At 48.9% G+C, this 27771-nt stretch overlaps 3 protein-coding genes across 4 annotated transcripts in view; 1 reads left to right on the top strand and 2 right to left on the bottom strand.

Moving 5' to 3' along the window:
- Positions 1-13809, top strand: part of NPR2 (natriuretic peptide receptor 2) — a 20416-nt gene extending 6607 nt beyond the window's left edge. Inside the window, exons 3-22 of one of the 2 annotated variants that reach the window (XM_008577794.1) lie at positions 2002-2115; positions 2626-2761; positions 3002-3096; positions 3316-3448; positions 3680-3764; positions 4343-4463; positions 4626-4700; positions 4905-4982; positions 5207-5311; positions 5436-5507; positions 7887-8046; positions 8227-8382; positions 8462-8630; positions 8789-8935; positions 9441-9564; positions 9730-9798; positions 12639-12813; positions 12885-12983; positions 13250-13341; positions 13470-13809. In XM_008577794.1, the coding sequence (XP_008576016.1) occupies positions 2002-2115; positions 2626-2761; positions 3002-3096; positions 3316-3448; positions 3680-3764; positions 4343-4463; positions 4626-4700; positions 4905-4982; positions 5207-5311; positions 5436-5507; positions 7887-8046; positions 8227-8382; positions 8462-8630; positions 8789-8935; positions 9441-9564; positions 9730-9798; positions 12639-12813; positions 12885-12983; positions 13250-13341; positions 13470-13535 (2271 nt within the window). In that variant the 3' untranslated portion in view covers positions 13536-13809. The remainder of the gene's footprint in view (positions 1-2001; positions 2116-2625; positions 2762-3001; positions 3097-3315; positions 3449-3679; positions 3765-4342; positions 4464-4625; positions 4701-4904; positions 4983-5206; positions 5312-5435; positions 5508-7886; positions 8047-8226; positions 8383-8461; positions 8631-8788; positions 8936-9440; positions 9565-9729; positions 9799-12638; positions 12814-12884; positions 12984-13249; positions 13342-13469) is intronic. The other variant, XM_008577795.1, reaches the window with a different exon arrangement.
- Positions 13810-13901: 92 nt separating this feature from the next.
- SPAG8 (sperm associated antigen 8) lies at positions 13902-16167 on the bottom strand. Its single transcript, XM_008577793.1, is given in 7 exon segments — positions 13902-14199; positions 14346-14408; positions 14531-14645; positions 14730-14775; positions 14970-15144; positions 15267-16026; positions 16124-16167. Coding segments are annotated over 7 exon segments (1383 nt in total). The 3' UTR covers positions 13902-14019.
- Positions 16168-20782: 4615 nt separating this feature from the next.
- FAM221B (family with sequence similarity 221, member B) lies at positions 20783-27568 on the bottom strand. Its single transcript, XM_008577797.1, has 7 exons — positions 27348-27568; positions 25100-25772; positions 24813-24956; positions 21929-22039; positions 21537-21734; positions 21228-21347; positions 20783-20862 (listed from the first exon to the last, which is right to left on the bottom strand). Exons 2-7 carry the CDS (start codon positions 25770-25772, stop codon positions 20825-20827), a joined length of 1284 nt encoding a protein of 427 aa, XP_008576019.1. The 5' UTR covers positions 27348-27568; the 3' UTR covers positions 20783-20824.
- Positions 27569-27771: the final 203 nt, after the last annotated feature.

A 27771-nucleotide genomic window follows, 5' to 3' on the forward strand; every position in this document is an offset into this window, starting at 1 on the left:
CCCGGGCCGGCCCAGAGTACACGTTTTTTAAAATTTACTTGAAAAATGTTTCACATATTCTATTTCTGGTTTTTTCATAAATGTTATTTGACAAGCATAATGAATGAATATTTTTTAAAATTACATTATTTTTGAGTATCATTAGCCAAGTGTAATAATTTGATTAAATATGAGCTCATTTATTATCTGAAGTTTGGAATTACTGTATCAATTCTCAAGGACACAGGAAGTGGGGACTATTGTTAAATATCTGTGTCTCCTGCTGACTGCAATAATTTCTTCTTTGTTTTCAGATTTCCTCCTTCCTCACCCCTGAAGCCATATCCAAAGAAGACCCCGTACCAAAAGGATGTTATTAAATTTCCAGAATGGAATGATCCCCCACCAGGCATCTCACAAGAGAACATCCCAGTGAGGCCAGTTGTAATGGTAAGTGCCATGACTAAAAAACAGAGGGGCTGGCAGCAGGGAGAAGCATCTGTGAACCACCAGGCTTGGTCCAGTTCTTTCTCTTGGTCCTCTATGAACAATGGTCTGAAAAAACTTTAAAACAATATCATACCTGCCAACAGCTGAGATACCCATAACAATGAAAGATTGGCCCTTGCAGTTTTTAATTCTTGCCTGTTGACATTTTGAGTGAATATATAGTAGCTGTTTTTTTTTTTTTTTTGGTGGCTGGCTGGTGGGGGGATCCAAATCCTTGACCTTGCTGTTCTAACCCTGTGCTCTAACCAGCTGAGCTAACCAGCCTGCCTCTCTTTGTCAACAATGTTCTACTTCTCTCTCTCTTTTTTTTTGTTCTTGGAATAGGTATTACCGATGAACCTTTCCAACCCTATCCTCAGTTCCCCTCTCATTTTTCCTGTAAGTGGGAGAATATTGGAAGTGTGTAGTCAAGCATCTGAATGCTTCAGTAAGAAAAATTACATCTTGAAGCAAACTACAGCTTAGTAGTGGAGAAATTGACTTCATTATTTCCTACCTGGAGTGAATTGACATATAATAGATCATATGTGATGTATCTAGTATTTCTACAGTCCACATGTACTTTCTATGATAAGAGTGAACAAAACTGGCAGAAATGATTAGATTTTAATCTATCATTTCACAAAATCACGTTTCACAAAATATATTGAACTGAAGACTTTCCTTGAAGTTGTGATGCCAGTTTCCTGTCTGAGCAGTCGGTGGTCTCAGTGACGGTGTGGCCTGAGGCAGAAGCAGAGACTAGAAGGTCCAGCAGCTAAGGAGCTGGGCAGGCACTTTGGTGAGAGACAGAGACACACTGACTCATGTGCCAGTGAGATGTGTGCATGGCAGAGACCACATGTGTTGTTTGCTTATCTATGAAATGTGTGTGGGCATGTGACTGTGTGCTTGTCCCTGTGACACATGTCTGTTACTTAGTAAGCAAAACACATTAAATGAATGAACTCACAGCTTATCACATGTGTAATCACTGTCTTAAAATATTTCCCCCAGTTGGCATCGGGCCTGGAATCTCTTTAATTCACTGGGTGGAGGCACTGTGTTTAAGTGGTCCAAATGAAAATGTCAGCATTTTACTGATAACATTAATAGTAATTAACACCTCAGAAAGGAGTTGTTGATCAGTGTGGTCCTTGATAGTGAACAGGTACCCAGAAAAGATGAGACAGAGGAGCTGTGGGATCTATTAGCTGGCAGGAGGCCTGGGTGGTAGGGAGTTCAGGAAGAGGAGGGGCTGGATTTTGGGGATGGAGTTGACTTCATCTATTATTTCTGAGTTCCACCTTCCCAGCCCCAGCCCCATCTACCTTACATGGAGGAGTGCCACTCCGTCTCCCTGGACGTACTAATCATAACACACTCAGAGTTTAGTACCCTTTCAGCCTTCAGACTCACCCTTGTATATTTTATATCATGTATATTTTACAAAGTTTCCCTATCTTGCCTCCTGTCTTCCCCTAATGCCCATCTTGAATCCTGTTCACTCTTCCCTATGTGCTGCTGGTACAGACTGTGTTGGTGATCACTTACCGAGAACCCCCAAATCCTGAATATCAGGAATTCCAGAATCGTCTGCTGATAAGAGCCCGGGAAGATTTTGGTGTGGAGCTGGCCCCCTCCCTGGTAAGTAGATCTCTCTCCCCTGAGAGTCAGGCCAGGCTTTGAGGAAGGGCTCCTCTCCTTAACTCAGCATCAAGTCTTGGCCATGGAGCAAGCCCTACTTTGGGGACTGTCTACTTCCATCGAGAATATTTCCTTCTTCTTTTTTTTTTTTTTTTTTGGTCTTTTTCGTGACCGGTAAGGTGATCACAACCCTTGGTGTGGTGTCACCCGCACTGCGCTCAGCCAGTGAGCGCACCGGCCATTCCTATATAGGATCCGAACCCATGGCGGGAGTGTCGCTGCGCTCCCAGCGCTGCACTCTCCCAAGTGCACCACGGGGCTGGCCCAAGAATATTTCCTTCTGCCCCCAGGGACTGGTTAGGTAAGGATGGCACTTTAGGAATGAGAGAAGGGAAGAAAGTAAACCAGAAGAGGGAAGAGGTAGAAGGAGACCCCAGAGATGGGAAAAGGGGGCTGGGGCTGGGACCTTGCGGGACATTTGGAGATCACTACTGAAGTTGCCACCCCCAGATGAACCTCATTGCTGGCTGCTTCTATGATGGGATCCTGCTATACGCTGAAGTCCTGAATGAGACAATACAGGAAGGAGGCACCCGGGAAGATGGACTTCGAATTGTGGAGAAGATGCAGGGACGAAGATACCATGGTAATGAAGAGGGGCAGATGGAGCCCTGAGGGCTTATATCAGGCTCAGGAGTGGAGTAGGTAGAAGGAGAAACAGATACGAGGGTCAGCAGGGAGAGTAAGAGGGGTCAGAGAACACAGCAGAGGTGGAGACACATCAGGAATGAGGGCAGGGGCAGACTCTGAGCAGCTGGAGGGATTGGGAGCATAGGAGAGGGTCCTGGGTAGATCTCAAAGGAAGGTGTACTCTTTTCTGTCTTAGGTGTAACTGGACTGGTTGTTTTGGACAAGAACAATGACCGGGAGACTGATTTTGTCCTGTGGGCCATGGGAGACCTGGATTCTGGGGACTTTCAGGTGATGGGGGAGGAGGCAGGGAAGAGAGTGTGGCTCTGCAAAATCAAGGGTTCAGTGGGGGCAGAATCAAAGGTATTTGAGGTAGGGACTTATTTTCTCTGCTGGAGCTGCATCCTGGCTGGGTGGTAGGTTGGGGAGAAAAGCAGCAAAATAGCTGGGGTCTGGGGGAGGAGGTTGGTGGGAGCAGGACTGTGGGCCCAGTTTTCTGCTTCCTCACAGCCTGCAGCCCACTACTCAGGAGCAGAGAAGCAGATTTGGTGGACAGGACGGCCTATTCCCTGGGTGAAGGGGGCCCCCCCCTTGGACAATCCCCCCTGTGCCTTTGACTTGGACGACCCATCCTGTGATAAAAGTGGGTGTGTGCAGGGACTGGGAGCAATCCTTCCTCCGTTTACTTTCCATTCTTTACCTCCACCCTCACTGACTCCCTGCTCTTAGCTATATTTTTACCTCTATGTCTACGCCCCTCCCTCCCCACTTTCCCTCAAGAAATCTGTCTACTCCCTGCACCTAAGCATCACCCCCCTTCCTATTCTTAAAACCCCACACACAGTCTTTCTCAGGGTCTCTTTCTTTCCTTCAGCTCCACTTTCGACTCTTGCAATTGTGGCTCTGGGCACAGGAATCACCTTCATCATGTTTGGTGTTTCCAGCTTCCTAATTTTCCGGTGAGTTCTGAGCTTTCCACTGACTTAGTCCCTACCTCCTTATTGCCACCCAGCCTCTGGCTGAGGCCATGTGGTCCCTATAACATCGGGTAGGGGTCTCTTAATTTGGGTCTCTTAATTTGGTGGTTGTCTCATAGTCCTGACAACATCTTCCTCTTTAGCCTTTCTCTTTAGTATTTTAGCTTAGGTGTTTGTTCCACTTTTGGTTATAGACTGGATATACTAACTAGTGATTTTGAGAGGTTAAGGTCAAAGGTGACCATTTTAAAGGAGAACTTTTGCCTCCAACCTCAGTGTTTGTAAGTGAGCATAAGGCATGTGCCAGATATGTAGAGAAGGCATCCTTATCTTCCAGTCCTGTCTCCCAGGTGGGGAGAACTTTTGCCTCCAACCTCAGTGTTTGTAAGTGAGAATAAGGCATGTGCCAGATATGTAGAGAAGGCATCCTTATCTTCCAGTCCTGTCTCCCAGGTGTAACAATTGCAGAGCTGCAGGAAAGTCTCTGCAACCCCACTGTTGGCTTAGGGGGGGCAGCAGGATTGGGCTTGCCAGTCAACTGAGATGTGCAGTCCTTACAGAAAACTGATGCTGGAGAAGGAGCTGGCTAGCATGTTGTGGCGCATTCGCTGGGAAGAACTGCAATTTGGCAATTCAGAGCGTTATCATAAAGGTGCAGGCAGTCGCCTCACACTGTCACTGGTGAGCCCTTGTCTCAGCTGTCGCTCTGCTTCCCTCTGAGTTCCTGTACTTTCTTACCCTGGACCTTTCCTAACACATTGGCCTGTAATGATAGTCCCTGCACTACCACCATCATCTAATATTCCTTTCATCCTTCCGCCTCCATGTTGCCCTTGGCCCCAGCGGGGATCCAGTTACGGCTCACTCATGACAGCCCATGGGAAATACCAGATCTTTGCCAACACCGGTCACTTCAAGGTGAACAGTCATCCGCTTGTTCTGGTCCCCACCATTTCATCCTGTCTCATCCCCATCTGCCACCTCTGCCCCTGAACCTCTGCCCCTCACAACCCCCTCTATGCCCAGCTGAGCTCCTGATGCTTCCATAGTACTCCTGTATTTCTTAGCACCCAGAGACTCCTGATATTGCTTTTCCTTTTCCCCTTTCACTCCCGCCATCAGGGAAATGTTGTCGCCATCAAACACGTGAATAAGAAGCGCATTGAGCTGACCCGGCAGGTTCTGTTTGAACTCAAACACGTATGTAATGGAGTATGGGCTGAGGGTGAGGGGTTAGTAGGGATGGGGAAGAGAAAAGGGGAAGACTGTGGAATAGTAAAATTGGGTAGGAGGGCAGGGGTTTATTTATAAATGATTTAAAGTTGTAGGTACAGCTAAGAGAAAGATATATATGGTCGTAGGTTTCTGTATCTAATTTTTAGCTCTTTCAATTCTCCTGTCCTTCCCATTGTTTTTTCTGCTAGATGAGAGATGTTCAGTTCAACCATCTCACTCGCTTCATTGGAGCCTGCATAGACCCTCCCAACATTTGCATCATAACTGAATATTGTCCTCGTGGGAGTTTACAGGTGAGGGATAGGTGTAGGAGATTATGGCAGGGGTTGGGGGGATAGGCCCAAAGTTACGTTGACTCTATGCCAGGTGAAAGTTAGTGGGACTATGACAAACAATCTATTCCATGTCACTTACCAGGATATTCTAGAAAATGACAGCATCAACTTGGACTGGATGTTTCGTTATTCACTCATTAATGACCTTGTTAAGGTGAGTCTTCACTACTCTTTAAGAATTCATCCACTTTAAAATGCCTCCATCATTGTCTTTGTTTACAGTTTGTTTCCTTCTAGTTCTCTGAAAGTCCTGTTCTTTCCATCTCCCCTTATTCCTATGTTGGGCTAATAATGGGTAAACAAGGGAAATGGGGTTTATAATTGGGGGGAGTGAGTTCTATCTGCCACAAGGAGTCCTGTGCCTGTAGAGAAGTTTTGTCTTCCTGCCCTAGATATCTCAGATCTCTCTCCATCATCTCTTTTGCCTCTAAGAGCGTGTTGGGCTAATAATGGGTAAACAAGGGAAATGGGGTTTATAATTGGGGGGAGTGAGTTCTATCTGCCACAAGGAGTCCTGTGCCTGTAGAGAATTTTTGTCTTCCTGCCCTAGATATCTCAGATCTCTCTCCATCATCTCTTTTGCCTCTAAGAGCTCATATTAAAAACGCTTACCAAGGAAAAGATGAGTAGGGTCTCCGAACATATTTATCTACTGTTTTTCCTCTCATCATTTTCCTCTCTGACCAGTATTTGACATCTGTGCTCTTTTGTTCAGAAAACTGAAATTTAAAAAAGGGCATTGACTAGTAAAGCTAAAAGAAACCAAGGAAAATTGTACTAAACCTTTAGTATTCTTCTGATATGTAGTCGTTCCCCCATATTCATGGGGGATTGGTTCTGGGACCTCCCATGGATACCAAAATCCATGGATGCTCAAGTCCCTGTTAAGAAATAGTATAGCTGCATGTAACTTACACACATCCTCCTGTATACTTTAAATCATCTCTAGATTACTTTTAATATCTAATTCAATATAAATGCTATGTAAATAGTTGTTATTCTGTCTTGTTTTAAAATTTGTATTATATTGTTGTTATTTTTTTATTGCTCCTCCTCCTCCCCCCCAAATATTTTTGATCTGCGGTTAGTTGAATCCGTGCCTGTGGAACCTGCGGATGCAGAGCCCATGGATACAGGGGGCTGACTGTACTAGGTTTCAGCTATTTTCAAGTGACCCAGAGGCTCATGGATTTGTGGAGGCTTAAAATGGAATCTTGCATGGGTTGGACAGGTGTTTAGAAGCAAGTCTCATAGCCAGTGAGCAAGCCTAGTGGATCACTCCGCACTGTACCTGAAGCTGGTTTTCGTTCTCTGCTAAATTCTCAGGAAGTTATTTTAAAAATATTTTTTTTGTGCATGAAAGTTTGCCTTCAAATGAGAGCTAAAATTTTGGTAAAGACAATGTAGTGTTCAACAAGAGGTGTGATGATAAATATAAGAAAAACGTGACTCTTGGGAAAACAATGATTTGATGGAAAGGTGATTTAGAACAAAGCCAGAAGCCTAATCATTAGTGTGATTTTGGAAGGCATCTTTTGCAGTTTCCACACAAGTAGATCCAAGAATTTGGAGATTCCTGAAGATTTTTCTGATACCAAAAGGAATACTAAGGAGGAGTTCACAGAGACTAGAGTTATAAATTGTTTAAGTCCAGAGTTAAACATTTAGACAGAGGTGATTTTGGTTAGCATACAGAACCCTGTATCCTCTTTCTGTCCACCTGAACTGCCTTGAGTGGGCTCCTAGGGTTTCATCTTTGGGAAGCACCACTGCCCTCTTAGGACCTGTCTCATAGTTCTGCAGAGGCAAAGGGTCTCTCCTCTCTGGCTCCATGGGGCCAGCAGTTTCAGGCCTCTGCATTGACTTGGCAGTTGTCTCCTACTTTTGTCCATCTTCCAGGTTTTTCTAACTTACTATTTTCTCCACTTTTTCTGGTCCAGCATCCCCTCTAGTAGATCACATTCCTCCTCCACCCTGTCTTGCCTGCCTACACATGGTTATGTGTTAAAGTTTACAGCTGATTAGTCTTCCTCGGTGCATCTAGCTACTCTTCATACCTGGGTTTCAAGCCATGTCTTCCGAATTAGCAGACAGTCATTTGAGGCCACCATGGATGTCATATCATTCTTGGAGTTCACTCCCATAGTTTTGTCTTTCCAGAGTAATAATTGGTTGCTCCTCTTATCCCTCTTCTTAAACATTTTTCCTATCCCTGGTGCCTGGGTGCTTACGTACTGCTTATGGTACCAGGAAGGGATGACTCTCCTATTCCGCTGGCATCCTTGGGTAGAAACTGTGCAAAGAATACCTTCTAAAATCAGCTTATTTTTTGATATGTTAATTAGATTGATTTAATTACTCCACATTGTATTCATAAATCATGACATCACTTTGTACCCCATAAATACATACATCAGTTTATTGTTTTTATGGTCCTAAGATCTTTAGACAGCTAGCTAGTGCCTATCTCATGGAGAGGAGGTATTCAGAGCCAGAGATGATCCAGTCCCACGACTTGATCTGTATCCTGCAGGGCATGGCTTTTCTCCACAACAGCATTATTTCATCTCATGGGAGTCTCAAGTCCTCTAACTGTGTGGTGGATAGTCGTTTTGTGCTCAAGATCACAGACTATGGCCTGGCCAGCTTCCGATCAACTGCTGAACCTGATGATAGCCACGCCCTCTATGCCAGTGAGGCTTCCTTCTACAACTCACTTTGTATATTGCTCCTCTGGCCCTGATCATTTCCACCTAGGGAGGTGGGAGAGGGAGATGGAGGATAGTAATATGGGGAGCGTTATGGGAATGAGCCCAGGTGGGCTTGGGGATGCCTTATTTTGGGGACCTGGCCAGCCTGTTCCCTTTTTTCAGAGAAGTTGTGGACTGCCCCGGAACTGCTCAGTGGGAACCCCTTGCCAACCACAGGCATGCAGAAGGCTGATGTCTATAGCTTTGGGATTATCCTACAGGAGATTGCACTTCGCAGTGGTCCTTTCTACTTGGAGGGCCTGGACCTCAGCCCCAAAGGTGAGAGTCAACCCACTCTTTACAGCTTCTTCTTCCTGGGGGTACCCTGTTCTTCATCTAAACCTTTTATTACCCTCAGAGATTGTCCAGAAGGTCCGAAATGGTCAGCGACCATATTTCCGGCCAAGCATTGACCGGACCCAACTGAATGAAGAGCTAGTTTTGCTGATGGAGCGATGTTGGGCCCAGGACCCAGCTGAGCGGCCAGACTTTGGACAGATTAAGGGCTTCATTCGCCGCTTTAACAAGTGAGAGGGCCCTCAGGGGTAGGGGCTCCCCAAGGATAGAAGCCTTATCAGTCTTAGAGGATGAAGTGGAGCTGGTAGGGCCAGAGGGTGGGTTGGGTAGGAAATCCTGGGAGTCTTGAGAATCTTGGAATAGATGCCATATCCTGACCTCCCCCCAGGGAGGGTGGCACCAGCATATTGGACAACCTCCTGCTGCGCATGGAACAGTATGCCAATAACCTGGAGAAGCTGGTGGAGGAACGCACACAAGCCTATCTGGAGGAAAAACGCAAGGCTGAGGCTCTCCTCTACCAAATTCTACCCCAGTGAGACCTTTGTCCCCCTTCCCGAATTTTCCTTTGGGGTTCTGCTGTGCTGCCTTCCTGGCTTCCCATCCCTTCTCACCTGAGAACTCACTTGCCAACCCTCACAACAGTGCTTTGTTACATCTTGTTACATCTTGCCTTAGTGAGCCCTCTTGACTATAATCTTTCATTCTGTCTCCGAATGAGTTGTGCTGCCTTCCTGGCTTCCCATCCCTTCTCAGGATGCTGTTGTACTATGCCCTTGCTTCAGCAAGTTTACTTAAAACAATTCCAACTTGAGACATATAGCCCCCATGTGCAAGGATCCCCACATGACCACCCCACCACTTGTGCACCTTACCTTGTGTTAGACTGTGGAGTCTTCCCAGCCACTTTCCTTTTCCTCCACTCAGCTCAGCTTTCCTGTTACAACTCATCTCCTCTGCAGGCACATACCACCTTCCTCTCTCTCCCCCTTCCACCCTGTTTCTCAGAGTTTGGCTCACACTGCACCCTTGCTTCCTAGTTCAGTGGCAGAGCAGTTAAAACGGGGAGAGACTGTACAGGCGGAGGCCTTTGACAGTGTTACCATCTACTTCAGTGACATCGTTGGCTTCACAGCGTTGTCAGCAGAGAGCACCCCCATGCAGGTGAGAGCCATGGGTGAGGGTGTGGGATAGGGACCTGGAGGAGCTTCACTGATAATAAAGATTAGTTTGTTCCAGAGTTCTCACATCTTGCTATGGCTCGTGGGTTAAGAATTTTTAGAAAGTTGGGCACAGGTCTCAGGGCCTCTGCTTTCCCATCCCTGTTAGGTGGTGACACTTCTTAATGACCTGTATACCTGCTTTGATGCCATAATTGACAACTTTGACGTCTACAAGGTGAGAGTTGGGGCTGCCCTTTTACTGAGACTCCTTTAAAACCCAGCCTCCCTGAACCCCACACTCCTTACCCACTCCATGGTCAGTTTTCCCNCCTTTAAAACCCAGCCTCCCTGAACCCCACACTCCTTACCCACTCCATGGTCAGTTTTCCCCCCAGGGCCTCCAGCCAGTGTCCTGGTGCTGGAGTGCACTTTGTAGACAGATGTGGCTCTGGCACTGTAGTTGCACACTTCAGTCTAATTTCTTGTGAGTCCTTAGGCTTCCCTGATTAGAACCATCACAAGATTTGCCCCCACCTCCCGGAGGGCATAGATACAGTCTATCCTTCTTTTCTTTCCAGTCCCCTTGACATGGAAGAGTCACACAGGATGTGGGCACAGATTGATTTAGTGGGGTGACAGGCAAGACATGAAGAAATGTCGTAAAGCTTTCTGTTGAGTTATTGAGGGTGGGTTGGGTAGGAAATCCTGGGAGTCTTGAGAATCTTGGAATAGATGCCATATCCTGACCTCCCCCCAGGGAGGGTGGCACCAGCATATTGGACAACCTCCTGCTGCGCATGGAACAGTATGCCAATAACCTGGAGAAGCTGGTGGAGGAACGCACACAAGCCTATCTGGAGGAAAAACGCAAGGCTGAGGCTCTCCTCTACCAAATTCTACCCCAGTGAGACCTTTGTCCCCCTTCCCGAATTTTCCTTTGGGGTTCTGCTGTGCTGCCTTCCTGGCTTCCCATCCCTTCTCAGGATGCTGTTGTACTATGCCCTTGCTTCAGCAAGTTTACTTAAAACAATTCCAACTTGAGACATATAGCCCCCATGTGCAAGGATCCCCACATGACCACCCCACCACTTGTGCACCTTACCTTGTGTTAGACTGTGGAGTCTTCCCAGCCACTTTCCTTTTCCTCCACTCAGCTCAGCTTTCCTGTTACAACTCATCTCCTCTGCAGGCACATACCACCTTCCTCTCTCTCCCCCTTCCACCCTGTTTCTCGGAGTTTGGCTCACACTGCACCCTTGCTTCCTAGTTCAGTGGCAGAGCAGTTAAAACGGGGAGAGACTGTACAGGCGGAGGCCTTTGACAGTGTTACCATCTACTTCAGTGACATCGTTGGCTTCACAGCGTTGTCAGCAGAGAGCACCCCCATGCAGGTGAGAGCCATGGGTGAGGGTGTGGGATAGGGACCTGGAGGAGCTTCACTGATAATAAAGATTAGTTTGTTCCAGAGTTCTCACATCTTGCTATGGCTCGTGGGTTAAGAATTTTTAGAAAGTTGGGCACAGGTCTCAGGGCCTCTGCTTTCCCATCCCTGTTAGGTGGTGACACTTCTTAATGACCTGTATACCTGCTTTGATGCCATAATTGACAACTTTGACGTCTACAAGGTGAGAGTTGGGGCTGCCCTTTTACTGAGACTCCTTTAAAACCCAGCCTCCCTGAACCCCACACTCCTTACCCACTCCATGGTCAGTTTTCCCTCCAGGGCCTCCAGCCAGTGTCCTGGTGCTGGAGTGCACTTTGTAGACAGATGTGGCTCTGGCACTGTAATTGCACACTTCAGTCTAATTTCTTGTGAGTCCTTAGGCTTCCCTGATTAGAACCATCACAAGATTTACCCCCACCTCCCTGAGGGCATAGATACAGTCTATCCTTCTTTTCTTTCCAGTCCCCTTGACATGGAAGAGTCACACAGGATGTGGGTACAGATTGATTTAGTGGGGTGAGAGGCAAGACATGAAGAAATGTCGTCAAGCTTTTTGTTGAGTTATTGGGTTGGCAGAGGGTTGGCTTTATTGTCCTTGGGAGTAAAAATGACCTGGATTTGAATACTGGCTTTGTCGGTAACTGTGTGGCCTTGGGTAAGTGACAGAATCTCCCCGAGCCTCAGTTGTTTTATCTGTAAGATGGGAATAATAGGGCCGGCCCGCGGCTCACTCGGGAGAGTGCGGTGCTGACAACACCAAGGCCCCGGGTTCGGATCCCACATAGGGATGGCTGGTTGGCTCACTGGCTGAGCGTGGTGCTGACAACACCAAGTCAAGGGTTGAGATCCCCTTACCAGTCATCTTTAAAAAAAAAAAAAAAAAAGATGGGAATAATAAATTTTTTGTATGGAAAGTGCCTAACGTTGTTTGGCACATGGCAGGTAATATCCATTTCTGTCCCTCCCCTTCAGACTTACCCTACCATCTCTGTTGTTTCTGTAACAAAGAACTCCCATAAACCCTTTACCCAGATTCATCAATTGATTATATTTCCTCCCATTTGCTTTATTTTTAAAAATCTGTCTATCTATATCTAATTATTTTCTGAACCATTTGAGAGTAAGTCTCAGACATAGTATCTCTTTATCCTTAAATACTTAGTGTGTATTTTCTAAAAATAAGGACATCTCTTACATAGTTTTGGTACAGTTATCAAAATCAAGCGCCTGCTTTCTTACCCTCTGACAGTTTGGACTGTCTGGCTCATTTTATTGGGTCTGATTCACATCCTCACCAGTCTCTGAACTCTTCAGTTTAGCCTGTTTTCTTGCTTCCCATTTCCTGACAGCAGAGCCCATTTTTCCATGTTCTATTGCAGACAGGGCATCCATTAATTCAGGAAACATTTATTAAGTGTTCACCAGGTGCTGGGGTGGGGAGGGAGGATTTAAAGATTCCCTTGACTCCCCCTTCCCCCCAGACTCTCAGGACCATGGCACTCATTTTCTAGTCAAATGTGCTGGTCCCCAGGCTGTCAGGATGACTCGTGGTGGTGTCCAGCTTGTCTCCCTGTACTCTTCCCCATTCCCACTGATACGACAGACGTGACCTTAATCCCCCTCTCCATCAGGTGGAGACGATTGGGGATGCTTACATGGTGGTATCTGGCCTTCCAGGCCGAAATGGTCAACGCCATGCACCGGAAATCGCTCGTATGGCACTAGCATTATTGGATGCAGTTTCTTCCTTCCGCATCCGCCACCGACCCCATGACCAGCTAAGGCTACGCATAGGGGTCCATACTGGTAAGGCTGATCTTCACCCCAGCCCTAGTCTCCACCTTTCCCAGGCTCTCTCAACCTGTTTCTTCTTATAGGGCCAGTCTGTGCTGGGGTCGTTGGCCTGAAGATGCCCCGCTATTGTCTTTTTGGAGACACGGTGAACACTGCTTCTCGAATGGAGTCTAATGGTCAAGGTAAGACGCTAGTCTTCAACCCTAGTGTTGGCCTCAATTGTCTTGCCCTTTTCTTATTTTCAGAGTTCCTCTAAATCTCTCAATCTGAGTGGCTACAGTTTCTAAGTGTCCCTTTTTTGGGCATATTTTGGTTCTAGTGAATGTGCATTGGGAGGACTGGGAGTCTTCTGAGGGCTGGGTGGGTAAAGCTCTCTCCACTACCACCAATTCTTCTATTGCCGTTCTTTGACTCTTCTTTCCACCATCCCCCTACTCCTCTCCCCCAGCCCTGAAGATCCATGTTTCCTCTACCACCAAGGATGCCCTGGATGAGCTAGGATGCTTCCAGCTAGAGCTTCGGGGGGATGTGGAGATGAAGGTGATGGCAGGCCATGGGGGGGGGTCATGGAAAAGGGAGATGAAGGTGGCTGTGGGGGTAATGGGGAAGGGAGGGAGATAGAGACTAACATAGGAGAATCTGGATCATGTCCCCTCCTTTGCTTCCAGGGAAAAGGAAAGATGAGAACTTACTGGCTCCTAGGAGAGCGGAAAGGACCTCCTGGACTCCTGTAAAACCCACTTCTTCCCAAGTCAGACAATCTCCTGCTGCTGGTACCTGGGTGGGCAGTGGCCACCATCTCTCCAGACACCAGAAATGGACATTGTCACATGAGATGGAAAAATATGCACAAAAACCCTGCCTTATATGGAAGTTGTAGCCCTCTGCAGCTCAGCCTTGTACATATACCTGCCCCTCTCGGGCTTGGTCCCTTTCCTCCCTACCTTCTGTAAATATCTGTATCTAAACCAGAATATTTTGGCCAATATAAAACAACAACAACAAAAAGTCATGGTTTCATAGTTTAGGGGAGGGACAACCCCAAGAAAACGTTATGGGGTATGGATATAGGGATTCACAGAATCAGTGAATTAGCAGTCTTAGGATGAGAGAGAACTCTTTATATAAAGTCCCTTCATCAAATAGAGAATGAACTTCCTCCTCACCTCTCTAGTACAGACAGAAATAGATTCTATATTCCATATCCCATTGCCCTCCTCAACCCCCTCCACCATCCTGCCCTCCTCCCTGACAGGCAAGGGAAGATATTTCTCCCCATCGGTGGGGGTAATTCTCAGGTTCATAGGGCAAAGGCTGCCCCAGAGACAAGGGCACTGGCGTTGAGAAGCTGCAGTTCTTCCGGAATGGTGTGTCCAGTGTCCTGATGTTACTGACACCCTGGAGGAGTGCCAGGATGAGGACAAGATCCCTCCCTCCCCCAAGCCAGAACACAGCAGCCTCTGCCCTGCCTCCCAAGCCAGAACACAGCAGCCTCTGCCCTGCCTTTTGTCTCTTGCCCCCAATACCTAGTCACCCTCACACACCGGTAGCTGTGGTGCCCTCTGTATCCAGAAGGTTTCAGGCTGCTCCTGACGGTAGTCATGAGGCTGTGAGGGAGAGATACTGAATAACTCCTGGCCTTCAGCCCTTGCTCTCAACCTCTGGGCCTGCTGCTTTCCCACAGCCTGTCAAAACCTAGCTGTGCAAGTGGGGTGGGATGGGTTCTCACCTTTGTTGGGGCAGGAGGTCCTTCTTGTACCAGCTCCATTTGGTAGTCATGGTGTGTCACAGACTTGACCTCACAGAGCTTCCTTGTGGGTTCCTGCTCTGCTTGCACCTCTTTACTACGCAGCCCTGGGGGATGTCAAGGCCAATCTCCCCCAGTTTTCCCCCTCCCCCTCCCCTTTCACCTTTCCCCAGTTTCTCACCAGATCTGGTGGTGCAGGAGCATCTCCAGCATGGCTTCACGCTTCCCTGTGGGGGAACAGGAGTGGGCAGAGTGGGGGTTTGGTTAAGAAGCAGGCCCAAAAGAAACAAATTTGAGAAAGGAAAGAAAATCTTGGGTTTTTGCCCTTATATCCACCGGACAGTCCACAGTCCCACCAGAAATTCCTTCCTCTCTTTTTTCTCTAATGAACTCATCTGGCCCTCTCTCTCATGCTTCACACCTCGAAGTGGCCGACAGGGGTTTCTTGGGGGCTGGTATGAGTCTTTTTGGGTGGTGCTGGCAGGCATGGATGACTGCAGTTGCATGGTCAGCAGTCCCTGGTGTCCATGTCGGAAGAAGAAACTCTCAGAGCCATCTTGTATGCATGGGACTCGATCCAGGTGATTGGTGGCTCTCTGCGGGCCCCAAGTTGAATGAATATGATACCCCTCCTGGTGCCCACCCTCATCATAAACTACTGCCTCCCCTAGGAAACTGGGGGTAGCTTTCCAGAAAAGGGATGCCAAAACCTTAATACCTCTTCCTCCCAGTTGTAGAGGAGGCACTGGCCCCGAGGCAATGTTTTATAGAGAACCTCAGACTTCTTTTCAAACTTTGAGGGCTTCCTTAGTCCTCGGGTACCAGGTTCTGAGATTTGCAAAAATTCCCAGGGTGGTTGTTTCTGAGGCTCCCAGTGGAAGGAGGTATAATTAGGGACCAGATCTGCCCCAAGCTTTCTGAACCTTGTAGGAGTGTGGGGGCTGAGCTCAGGTCCAGGGCCAGAGCCTGGATCAGGCCCAGAGGCAGGACTGGAGCCTTGACCAGAGCCAGGAACAGGGCCAGTGCTGGAGCCAGGAACAGGGACAGAGCTGGAGCCAGGAACAGGGCCAGAGCTGGATCCAGGAACAGGACCAGAGCTGGAGCCAGGAAGAGGGCCAGTGCTAGAACTAAGGTCATTTGTAATACAGGGATCCACAGCAATAAAGGAAACACAGACAGGATCAAAGCCAAGACTCTCATGGCCTATCTTGTGAGTAAAGCTGGGTCCAGTGCAGGACGCCCCAGGAAGACTGAGGTCAGAAGAGGGCTCCGTGAACTCAGAATAGAGTGCTGGGGTCTTTGTAGATAATGCAGCTGCTTTGGCGGTGGTGGCGGCTGCAGCGGCTGCAGCAGCTGATGCAGCCGCTGTAGCTGCTGCGGTGGCGGCTGCCAGGGCAGATCTAGGACCGCCATCCGAAGAAGGAAACGGTTCCGAAGAGGACCCCAGTCCTTCGGAGTTAGGCTGTACGTCTAAAGATCTGAAAGAAAGCCAGTGCGACAAAGTTGTCAAAAGCGCAGCAAAGGAAGTCCGCTGACCTTCCTTGTCCCCTTACGCCTGCAGCCAAGAACTACTGCTCTCACCGCGACCGCGATTCCTCGGTAGACTCGTTGGTCTCCATCTTCAGACCCCAGCTACTGGGTTGCCATAGAGACGGCAAATAATTCCTGGAGACTGCGCAGAACTGGAGCTGGGCGGACGTGGAGGGTGGGGGTGGAGACAAGACCTCTGCGGGGCGGAAGTCTTACACCTGGTGCGGTCTCGAAGTCGCTTTCCGTCCCTACTACCTTCCGCCTTAGCCGGGTTCTTAAGGTTCCGCTGGCCTAACACCTCGCCCTCCGTGTTAAGGATTCTTTGCGGCTTTCTAAGGTGTTTCTTTATGGGGATACGTTGGAGACAGGCACGGGGTTGTGGCATCAGACAAAAGCCTATGTGGTGTGTTGGTGGAGAAGCAACAGCAGTTTTTCCTTAGTTTGCTTACTTCATTCTCAAAAGTGAGGGTGGGGGGTCTTTAAACAAATTTAAAGTATGAAAATACATGCACTGAACAGCTTAAGAGCAAAACGGTGAGACATAGAGGTAATGAAAGGGTAGCATCATTTTGGGGGTGCGTGTGTGATTACTTCTCGAATAGAAGGCCGTCATTGACCACCTTCCTCCCAATCCCCCTTAGAACTTGGTTTGGCCTCTGAATAACGGCTAGGATTGAGCAAGTCTTAGACCTGGTTTCTGTCTCTTCCTACTCATTCAGGCTTATTCCTACTATTCTAGAAGCTTGACCTGGGGTGGACGACTAGTCGTGAGGACTCACAGATCTGCAGGCAAGTGCTCCTTTAACCACACTGCAGGGGGCACTGAGGTGGCTGCCCGGAGCAGGCGCAGGCAGCCGCCGCTGCAGTGACCCTGTCCTGACCTCGGCGCCCGGGCCTGGGCAAGGCGGCGGTCGTCTTTCGTTCACTTCTTCTGCGGCCACCAGTCAGACCTCAACGCACTACCCCGGGGCTTGCTCCTCGGGAAGCGCAGCGGCCACAGGCGGGCACTCCGACTCCGGCCCCCGCGAGGCTGCAGGGAGCTGGGAGGAACGCGGTCCCCGGCCCCGGAGGGCGTCAGAGCCCGTGGGGACCCCCTCTTCGTCCCCGCGGCCACTTCTCACCTGCGCCCCCCGTGACCCCGCAGCTGCGACGGCTCTGCGCGCCGCGCACAACCCGGCGACCAGCACCACGGCCGCCGCCATCTTCCCGGAGCCGCGGGAACCTCTCCCCGGGGTCGGCGCTCGGCTCTGCGGGCTGTCGGGCAGCGGGCGAGCGGCGGCCATTGGCTCAGTCGGTGGCCGGGACGAGCCCTGCCATCCCATTGGAGCGCGCTCCTGGGAATTATTCACCGCATTGGATCCGCCGCCACTTTAGAGGCGGGACCTTTCATCCCATTGGCGGCTTCTGCCAACTCAGGGCCAGTTTTCCTCCCCGTTGGCTTCGTCGTCTAGTCAGGGTGCAGGTTCCTTTCCCATTGGATCCCCTAACTAGTTTCGCTGGGAGATAAACTTCACTCCACGGGAAGGGCTACGGGAGCTACAGGCGGGATCTTCTCCTGGCGGGACCTGGTGCACGACACTGGCCCGGCTTAGGCTGCGGCTCCCGACTCGGTGGGGCTTTTACGTCTTTGGCTCGTCCTATTCAGCTCTGGGCGCTACTGGTGGGCTGGAAGCGGCCAAGGCTCGGTCACCTGCTGCGCGAAAGACTAAATACTAACTAAATACTTCGGACCCTTCCACCGCGCTGGCCAGGCGGCGGGCGGGCTTCTGAGGGCACTGGGCGCTTACTGGCTCCGGGACGCACCCGGGCGGGCTAAAGGTGATCTGGAACAGGGTCGTTTTTCCAAGTGGTGGGGTCGATACCCAACATTTTCTCCACAAAGGCAGTTCAGTTCCTCCAGCATGTTAAGGATTTTAACTTACTCGTCCAAGGGCAATCCCTCCTTAATTTTATGTTCTTGTTAACACATTCACTCCAGTTTTCAGAGCGATTTTTGCAACAGGCGGGGATGGGAGCATCCTGTCTTTGTCGTGTTGTTAATAAGCAAAGGAGTATTTATCCAATTTTCTTTTCCCATCAGAAAGGTGTGTGGTACCGTTAGCTCGGTGCCTGGCACTTTTGGTGTCGGGTTTGCTTTGCTGGACTACATATTTTTGACATGAGAAACATGAGGTTACAAAATACTGATATACTCAGACACACCAAGTAAGTTTTAGTCTGACCTTTAACACATAGGACAAGTTACCACTGTATTTTTAGTTTAGCACATGGTGTGACACATATAGGTGCTCAATAGTTGTTAAATAATAACATTCATAATATGTTATAATATGTATTGTATATTATATTATTCTCCCGCTTACAGTTTTTCATATTATTACATAGTCTATGTAAATATACTTTGTAATGGTTGTGTAATATTTCCTTGAATGAATTTATCATAGTAACCCTTCCTCTGTTGTTGACTATCAGTTGAATTAATTGTGATTGGTTATCATGGCTCATATAACCAGTATTGAGGAACTCTTTACTTCCAAAGATAATACAATTTCTTTTGGATAGCTATATTGTTATTAGAAAGTGTTTTCTCCTCCAAAGGGCAGACATCTAATCCTGCGATTTTCCTCAAGGGTCTTAGCAGTCCAGGCTGCATTCCTTCCTTTGGAGGACAGATGGCCTCCCTAAATGTGAGGAGATGTAGAATGGCCTCTTCTCTGTGCCCCAGAGGCTGCAGTTCTCTGTGGTGAACTCCAGGATACTGGGAGACCCTAGAGCTACCCTGGTGAAGGCAAGAGATAAGTGCAGCTGGGATTTAGGAGGAGGAAGGAAACCAGTTGGGAGGAGTTGGTGAGTATAAAGCACCTTGAAACTGGTATTTCCTTGGGTTTTCATAGAGAGCAGGCAACACAGAGGTTATTCCTGTTTTACGGATCCAGAAACTGCAGCCCGAAGAGGGAGAGTGACTTGCCTGTGGTCACAGAGCCTATTAGAGTCAGAATCTCCTACTCTCATAAGAATCATCTATGGATGTTCTAGTCACTCTCCACATTCACTGATTTTGACCCCTGGCCTACAGTCTTCTCTACTGCATGCACTTGTTTTCACCTGCAGCTGCTCTCATTTGAAAGCTGCAAAGCTCTGTAGACTCTGACTGCTGTCTCCTATACTTCAGTCCCTGTCATTACATCTGCTACTGGATGTCATTAGAGACTTCTATTTCTTTGACTGCTCTTTTTTCAGTCTGTCGATTGCTTCCTGGCTTTGCTTTCTTTCCCTGTTTGTGTGGTCTACTCTCTCCTCCTCCTCATGCCTTCTTCTTTTGCCTTATTTTCCTGATTATCTTCCTTGACACCTACCCATCTCCACCCATTAATCTAAATATTTTGCTTCTCTGCTTCTCTAACCAGGTTCTCGCTTCCAACTGTATCTGAATCTTATACTACTCACTGATTAGGTTTTTCTCCAGTTCCCCACATAAGTCTTCCCAAACCTTCACCTTTCTCTTCCTATCTCCTTCTCCCCACTCTTATCCCTTTTCTTCCCCACCAGCAGTTGTCCTTATCTCCTGCTTCACAGGGAATACAGAAGCTATCAGAAGGGAACTTCCACAAGATCCTGTTCCCTGAAGCTCAGTGGAGGCCCCATCCTTTCTTCCATCCTCTTGGTCTTAGGAAGTGGTGTTTCTCCTGTCCTCCCTTCACCTTTGCCTTGATCTCATCCCCTCCCTCCATCTCTGGGATCTCATCTCACCAGACATCTCTCCTCTCTCTCTCTCCTGTATCTTTCAAGGTCTTTTTTTCTCCTGGCCTCTTCCTCTTTTCCTTCCTAAAAAGTGCTTCCTTGACTCCACATTTCCCTCCAGATATTGTCTGACTTCTCCTCTGTGCTTTTCATCCAAGCTTCTTGAAGAGACTCCTTCAAACTGACTGCTGTTTGGCTTCTGCTTCCACTGCACTAGTGTGAAACTGCACTCTCTGCAGTCCCCAAAGACCTTCCAATTGCAAAGTCTAATGTCTTTCAGTCTTTATCTTACTGGAGCCACAGCTGCATCTAACATCACTGCTCACTCTGTCCTTGAAATTTCCTCCCTCCTTGGCTTCCTTGAAGTTACTCTCCTTCTGATATCAGAGCCAGCAGCTTGAAAGTGAGCGTGATGGAGACAGATAGCTGGATCCAGCCTCTGTCCTGCCCCCAGTAGGTGCTGACTCTGAGGTCTTAGGGTGTCTGTCCCTGGGCGGGGCTCTACCCACCCCATACAGAGCCAGGTCAGATTTCTGTGACTTCTGGATATCAGAGCCAGCAGCTTGAAAGTGAGCGTGATGGAGACAGATAGCTGGATCCAGCCTCTCTCCTGCACCCAGTAGGTGCTGACTCTGAGGTCTTAGGGTGTCTGTCCCTGGGCTGGGCTCTACCCACCCCATACAGAGCCAGGTCAGATTTCTGTGACTTCTGCTTTACTGCTGATCTGGGCCAGGCTCACAAAGGCCTGCGCCAGTTGTTGACAGTGTCTGTCCCTGGAGGAGGGAAGAGCAAAGGTGAAAGGGTTAGGTTCGGGGGTCAGATGTGGGGTCAGGGTGGAGGATGCATGGGCCAGGGAGCCCAGGGGGACTAAGGTGGGACCTGGGATGGCCAGAGGGCCCGTGCATCTGTAGGGCCACGAAATCAGAGTTGTTGGGTGTGGCTTCTTGGAGGACAGGTGAGGTCAGATTTCTGTGACTTCTGCTTTACTGCTGATCTGGGCCAGGCTCACAAAGGCCTGCGCCAGTTGTTGACAGTGTCTGTCCCTGGAGGAGGGAAGAGCAAAGGTGAAAGGGTTAGGTTCGGGGGTCAGATGTGGGGTCAGGGTGGAGGATGCATGGGCCAGGGAGCCCAGGGGGACTAAGATGGGACCTGGGATGGCCAGAGGGCCCGTGCATCTGTAGGGCCACGAAATCAGAGTTGTTGAGTGTGGCTTCTTGGAGGACAGGCATCTCTGCAAAAGGCACATAGTCTGCTCCTGGGGGTGAAAACCAGTGCAGGCATGGGACATGAGGGGTGGTGGTGACGGTGAGGGAGTTGGTAGTCCTGGAGAGGATGGTTGAGGGGGAAGTGCCTTCTTGCCTGGTCTTCTGACTACAGACCCTGGAATGGTCCCAGGTTGCTCCCTCACCTTGAGGCCTTCCTCCTCGTCGCCGGGTCTCCCTGGTCTCAAAGAAAGTCTCATGTTCCTCCCAGCACCGGTCACAGGCCGCACAGAGGAAATTAGACTCAAAACAGTTGCAGCAACAGCCTGGAGCAAAAGGCAGCCCAAAACAGTACGGGTAACTGGGTCATCCCGATGGGCTGACTACATGCTCACGTCTTCCTTACCAATCACATGCCCAAGTCTCCTACCAGCTCCCCATCCTCATCCCCAAACTATTTGTATCCTATCCCCACTCCTCCCCTTCCCCTATTCTCCCCTTGCCCTAGAAGGTACCATGATGCTTGCAGGGATGGGACCCAGTGGCTGCATGGTCTTCATGGCTGTGTTTGCAGCGACATTGGGCTCTCCAGGCCTTGGGGTCGAAGGTGGCCCGTCTCTTGAGCCAGAATTCACCCACCTCCTCTGGGCGTGATGGGATAAAGCAGAACATGAGGCAGCGGCACTGGCTCACATGGCAGGGTACGGATATGTCTATGGGAATGGGGATGGATGGTGGGGTTAGACCAGCACCCGATAGGGCTTGGCCTTCCCGTGCTTACCACCCTCCCATGTACACACACACACACACACACACACACACACACACACTTTTTGTCATATGTCCCAAGACATGACGGAGTACAGTTATACCTCCACACTCGATGGTCTGGTCAGTTGTCCCCTACCTGAGATGACCTGGTGCTCTCTCAGCAAGTGACCACAAAAGCACTTGGACTCATTCCCAATCCGGAAACAGTCCCATAGGTAATGGGGGCAGCGCCAGCCGATGTAGAGACCTAGGTGTGGAGGGATTGAGTAATAAGGAAAAGTGAGAAGGAAAAAAGTCCTAAGCTCCCCCAAGGTATTCTCACCTATCCCACCCAGGTGAATTTATCTCCTCCCATGAGTCCTCACCTCTACCCCTTTAGACTTTTTTCCTCAAGGTTTTCTCATCACCCCACAAATGTCTGCAGTTCTTTTCCCACCCCAGGATCCACACTCCATCTCTGTCAGACTGTCAGAGAGACTAAAGATAGTCTTCAATTTCTGAGCAGGGAGATTATAGATGAACTTTTGTTTGAAGATGAACATGAGTCTTGCTGAGTTCTCTGTTGGGATTCTCATTTCCTCCCCTCACCACATTAAAGCTCAACTTTGCTTGTTTCCTTGAAGTGTCTGCGGTGAGGGAAGATGATTGGCTAGGCATACAGTAGATGATGGGGATTGGCTCCTAAGGAGCATAGTTATTGAAGGTACCTGAAGAGGAGGAGGAGGTTGGGCAGCCCTGGTGCCAGGACATAGGAGGAAGGCTTCCCCTCACTTCTCCAGGGTGGTACCTTTATACTTTCCTTCTGTGTTTCTGGTGTTATTGAACCTACGAAGGGCTGCCTATGGCCAAGGGTTGGGAGAAAGAGGTAGGTCCAAAGTCATGGGTGGTAAAGACCAAAAGTAATAAGTTGTGAGGCTAAGAAGGGAGACATGGAAAGGAAGGTGAGGCTCAGTACCCCTGAGAGGAGGCACTAGGGAGAGGCCACAACCCTTGAGAGCCTGTGTTCAGTAGTGGGATCTGAAATGGTCTGGCTTCACGGCCAGTCTCACCACGAGGCAAGGGCGGTGCTGCCTAAATGTGAGAGGAGAACCAGACAGCACCTCCCACTCAGATTTTCACATCCTTCCTTCTCCAGTCTATCCTATTTCCAGAGTAATTTTTCAGAAACACAAATCTATTCATGTTATTGCCCTATTTAAATTTTTTGGGGGGGGATGCTCAGTTGCCTTAAGGATATAATCCCAGCTCTTTAGCTCGGCACACAAATGCCTGCACAATTCTGCCCTTCTAGTGCTGAGCTGGGCTACTTCCCCCAACCCTCTATGCACCGTGCAGAAGGCATTGCTATGGTTTCCTGTGGTGCCTTGCCCTGCTGTGTCTCATCTTACCCTACTCTATACTCGACCATCTCTTCTTCCTCATCTTACAGAGATCAGCTGTGAAGACATTCCTTCCAAGGTTATTTATTCCTTGAGCACCCCAGATTGAGTACCCTTTTTCTTTACTCATACAGCACTGAGAGATCAGCTGTGAAGACATTCCTTCCAAGGTTATTTATTCCTTGAGCACCCCAGATTGAGCACCCTTTTTCTTTACTCATACAGCACTTTGGGCTAACCTCAATTATAGCAATCATTAGAGTGAATTATTACTTGTTGATGTCTCACATTAGAGTGTGAATTATTCGAGGGATTTTGTCTTTGAAACCCCACCAGCTCCACCACCTCCACAGCTAGTTCAATGCCTGGCACTTAGTTGGTGCTCAATAAATGTTTGTTGAATGAATAAAAGAAAAGCTTACACTTGATACTTCTCTACACATCACATATACTGTTATGGAGTCCTGACTCTCCAGGGACTCAAGATCCCTGGTGTTAGAAGGGGACCCCTAATATCTTTGTTCAGGATTGAATGACACTTAAATTTCTGTATAAAACTGCCTGCTTAAAAAGAAAAATGAAGATGTTCAATTCGAAGGAGAAAAAATGCAGTGGTCTTGAAGAGTGAGGAGAAGACAGGAGGTTCTGAGAAGGGGAATGAGGGGACTGAACAGACCCTGCATTTGCAAGAAAATAAGAGCAACAGAAGATGTTAAAATAAACAAAGCTGTTTCAATGCCAGAAGTAAGACTGAGAAACAAATGAGATCACTGTGACTTTCTTGACCAGGGGTGGAGGGGGAAGGGTACCTGCATGGTAATGGGGAAAGTAAATTACATGGAAGAGGAATAAGGATATAGACTTATCTGGTTGTCTAGGCATTTTGACATAGCTCTGTTCCCATCATAAGGGAAAGGAAGTATAAAAGACCAAAATAAAAGGCAGTGACATCCATTGAATTCAGTTTAGAAATCCCCAAGTTCACATAGCAGATCAGGGTGGCCCTCTTACTGAAGGTAACCCCTATAGATATGAAGTTCAGTAACACAGGTAGACATGCTTACACACAGGATGACGTGTTTACACAGTTCATCTGCACACAGCATGCCCATGTCAAGAGTACTAATTCTGGGCTGAGATGTGCAATCAACAGGGCTAGAGGACACAGCTCTTCTTTTTGGTGAGAAGACGCAAAGATTTTGGGTACCCAGGTAATGAAGGGCTTGGCATGCAGGGGTGACAGCCTTTTCATTGAGTTCCACCAAAGTCTCCAAGGCCTTTTGCCATGTCAGAACAACAAGGCTCCTGGAGACTATCCAGGGTCCTGGGCCATCTCTGCCTTAGGGTCTGTCTTGTGCAGGCTCCTTGGGTTCTAGATTTGGGGTTGGCCTTTGGCCCTTCTGTTTTTAATAATTTCAGGTTAGTTACCTGTCCCTACCTGAGCTTTATATGAATATCCTCACTTTTTGTCTGTCCACCCTGGTTTTTCCTTGGCCCACCTGCCTGCTCCCGTTCCAGATTCCAGGCAGGTGGCATTGCCATTTCCACAAGGGTCAGCTATCCATTGAATGGGGAGCTTCTCAGATCCTTTCACGTTGCCATTCACCTGTCACAGGCCTCTGAAAGGCCATTTGGGCTCACCTGTCTGGATGGCATTGAGGGATGCATTTTTCTCCCACTGGAAAAGATGATTCACCTGAGCACCAAACTGCTGTCTGTGCATTGCTTTAGCCACTTCCACCACCTCTTCCTGCTTAGCAGGGATGTCTGGGTGGACTGTGTAACCTGGAAAGAGAGGGGCTGAGTTACCAGGGGGAAGTAAAACTTAGAGAAGGGGCCATGTGCAAGAGTAACTCAAGCCCCTCCTTCTGGGCAGGTCAAGGACAGTTGACAGTGATGAGAACAGGGGAAAGGGCAGGAACAATTACAGCTAAGTCCTTTCTTCCACTTCTCTTTGCCCAGCTGGTGTCCAGGCTGGGGTGTGTGAGCAGCGCAGTGACTGGTTTCCATTCCATCCTCGTTCTCTCCTGCTTCTTCCTTCTGCTTTGCAGAGGTATCCAGGTGGACTTGGGCTGAAGGGCCTGAAAAGGAGTGCTTTGGAAATCTCTCAGATTCAGGTACCAGAGTGGACCTCCTTGTCCATGGGACCTCACTGGAAGAAGACTCAGAGGAGAGGTCTTCCCTCAAAGTGTTAGAGGAAGACACAGAGACCTGACCTGCTGTTAAGTGTTGAAAAATAAGGTGTTTCTCAGGGACCTTAGAGATGTGAGTCTCCAATTGGGTCTCAGAGATAGGGGTCTCCAAAGGGATCTCAGAGATGGAAGGCTTGAAAAGGGTTTCAGAGGTGTGGGTCTCTAATGGGGTCTGGGAAGGGTTTAGCACCAAAGGCGTGTGGGACTCTAAAGGGGTCTGGGAAGGGGAAGGCACCAAAGGGGATTCAGAGGTGCGGGGCTCTAAAGGGGTCTCAGAGATGGAAGGCTGCAAGGGAGTTCCAGAGATAGGGGACTCCTGTGGGTCCTCAGCAGAGGAGTCCTTTGAAGGAGGGTGCTCCTTTGGATCCACGATGGTAGGAGGCTCTTCTGTGACCTCGTCTGCTTCCATCTAATGGCAGAATAGGATACATGCTTTATTAGGTAGGGATTGGAGTGTCTGCAAGTCAGGGCAGAGCTGAGGGCTCACAGGGGGTTGTGAAATTAGGATTAGGTCCTCAGTGCACCTGAGATATAAGAGGGAAGCAAGAGGAGCTCTGGGTCTTGGGGTCTGGTGCTGGGAGGTTCACCCACGTTCATGTGGTATGCTGCTATAGGTTGTTAGGGAGGGGGCTGGGACTTAAAGTTTCAAAAGCTGAAGTAGTCAGAATCCCATCAGTAGACAGTAGCAGGGGACCATGCCCCCCAGGAGGGAACCTGAACACAGCTGCTCGGCCAGTCCAAGAGCAGGGCCCTAGGCATATCATAGGGTGCTAAGGGTCAGGCTACGGAGCTCCAGAGACAGGGGATACCAAGCCAAAGTTGGGGTTGGCTCCCAAGAGTACAGGAGAATGACATGATGCATAAGGCAGGACCCTGCCCATAGTCTGGTTTGTCTAGAGACCACACATACCCTCCCTTGATGATGTTATTTGTGTTAAAGGCTTCAACTATTTCCAGCTGTATAGTGATGACTCCTAAATCCGTATTTCCAGCTCAGACTTCTTTTGACCCCTGTATTTCACACTCATACCAAACTGCCTGCTGGACATTTCTAACTGGATATCCCACAGGCATCAAAACTGAGCTCTGGGAATTATCCTAGCCTTATCCTTTCCCCTTAGCCCCCCACATTCAGATAGGCATCAAGAAGTATATTTCCTATCTTCTGAATATTACCAAAATGCCTTCTCTCCTCTCTTACCCCTCTGATTTTGTTCAGGTTCCCGTAATCTTCTCCCTGGCTTGTGTAATAACTTTGCCTCCCACTGCCATCCCCAGCGTATTAATTCACTCACCCATTCTTTCATTCATTCAAAGAGCCTAATCTTACACTTTTACTCAGGCACTGTGCTCAGTGCTGGACTCAGCTGGGTCGGAGAGAGACAAGTTAACCAACAGTGACAATACAAATGAGCTGATGTTGTGCTTGTGGTGAGCCCAGTATGCTGTGGGGAGGACGGTATGCCTAATTTATCCTGGAAGGATATGCAAAAGAGGTAGTCCTCCCTCCTGATCAAGATCTTTCTAAAATGTAAACCCAACACTCGCATTCCCTTGCTTAAAAACATTCAGTGACTCAACCTAAAGAATTAAATCCAAATTTCTTGGCCCTGAATTATCTGCAACACTGACTGAGGATTCCTGCCTTAACTTTCCCTGCTCCCTACTTTCTCCCCATGCTCTGGAGACACTTGATATATCACTTGTTAAACTAATCAGAGCCTTTCCAAAGACAAAGTTTGGGAAGGGAAGTAAGGGCAGAGGTAGGATGATGGGGAGAAAGATGACCAGAGTCAGCTAGAAGGAAAACCAGAAGATGGGAGGAGAGGAAGGAGAAAGAAGGGGAGGAAGGAATTGGGGGGGGGGGATGAAAAATAGAGAATGGGAGGGGTTTGGATGGAGGGGTCAGAGAGAGACTGAAGGTGGTAGGAGGAGGAACAGGATGAAGGTTTGGAGGGAGAGGGCCGTTGGAGAAACTACATACCTCTGAGCTTTGGCTTGGTTGTTCCAAGTCCTCAGGTCGGAATCTTGCCTTCGGATGATAGGGCAAGTGTTGGTCCCGAGGGAGGGAAGGCTCTTGGCTGTCGATGAGCCCCAGCTGCAGGCGCTGGGTGGTAAAAGGCCTTGCCCGAGACTACTATTTGGGGAGGGACTTGGACATCTGCAGATCTTCGCAAAGGACCTCTATGCTGGCCTGGGGAAGGGAGGGTAAGGGGCGGGGGGACCACGGGGTCCAAGGCCGATGAGGGAGGGGGGCTTGACTGAAGCCTCTGGAACCCGGAGCGGGGAGAGGAGGGATCGGTCACCGGCGCAACCAGAACGCCGCCGCGTAGTCTCCATGGCAACAGCTGTCTGGTCACCTCCCCGGTGGGTGAGGTCTCCTTGAGGGGCTGCACTGGGCCCGGAGG

Source organism: Galeopterus variegatus, unplaced genomic scaffold (assembly GCF_000696425.1).
Source record: "Galeopterus variegatus unplaced genomic scaffold, G_variegatus-3.0.2 Scaffold1578, whole genome shotgun sequence".
NCBI classification, from domain to species: Eukaryota; Metazoa; Chordata; class Mammalia; order Dermoptera; family Cynocephalidae; genus Galeopterus; species Galeopterus variegatus.

Excerpts from the sequence above, each read along its gene's own strand:
- FAM221B (XM_008577797.1), bottom strand. The coding sequence starts at position 25,772 with ATGGAAGCAGACGAGGTCACAGAAGAGCCTCCTACCATCGTGGATCCA. Across the intron at positions 24,957-25,099 it reads GTGGAAGAAAGGACTTAGCT|GTTACACAGTCCACCCAGAC; the intron begins GTAATTGTTCCT and ends CTCTCTTTCCAG. Across the intron at positions 21,735-21,928 it reads AGAGCACCAGGTCATCTCAG|ACATATCCGTACCCTGCCAT; the intron begins GTAGGGGACAAC and ends CCATTCCCATAG.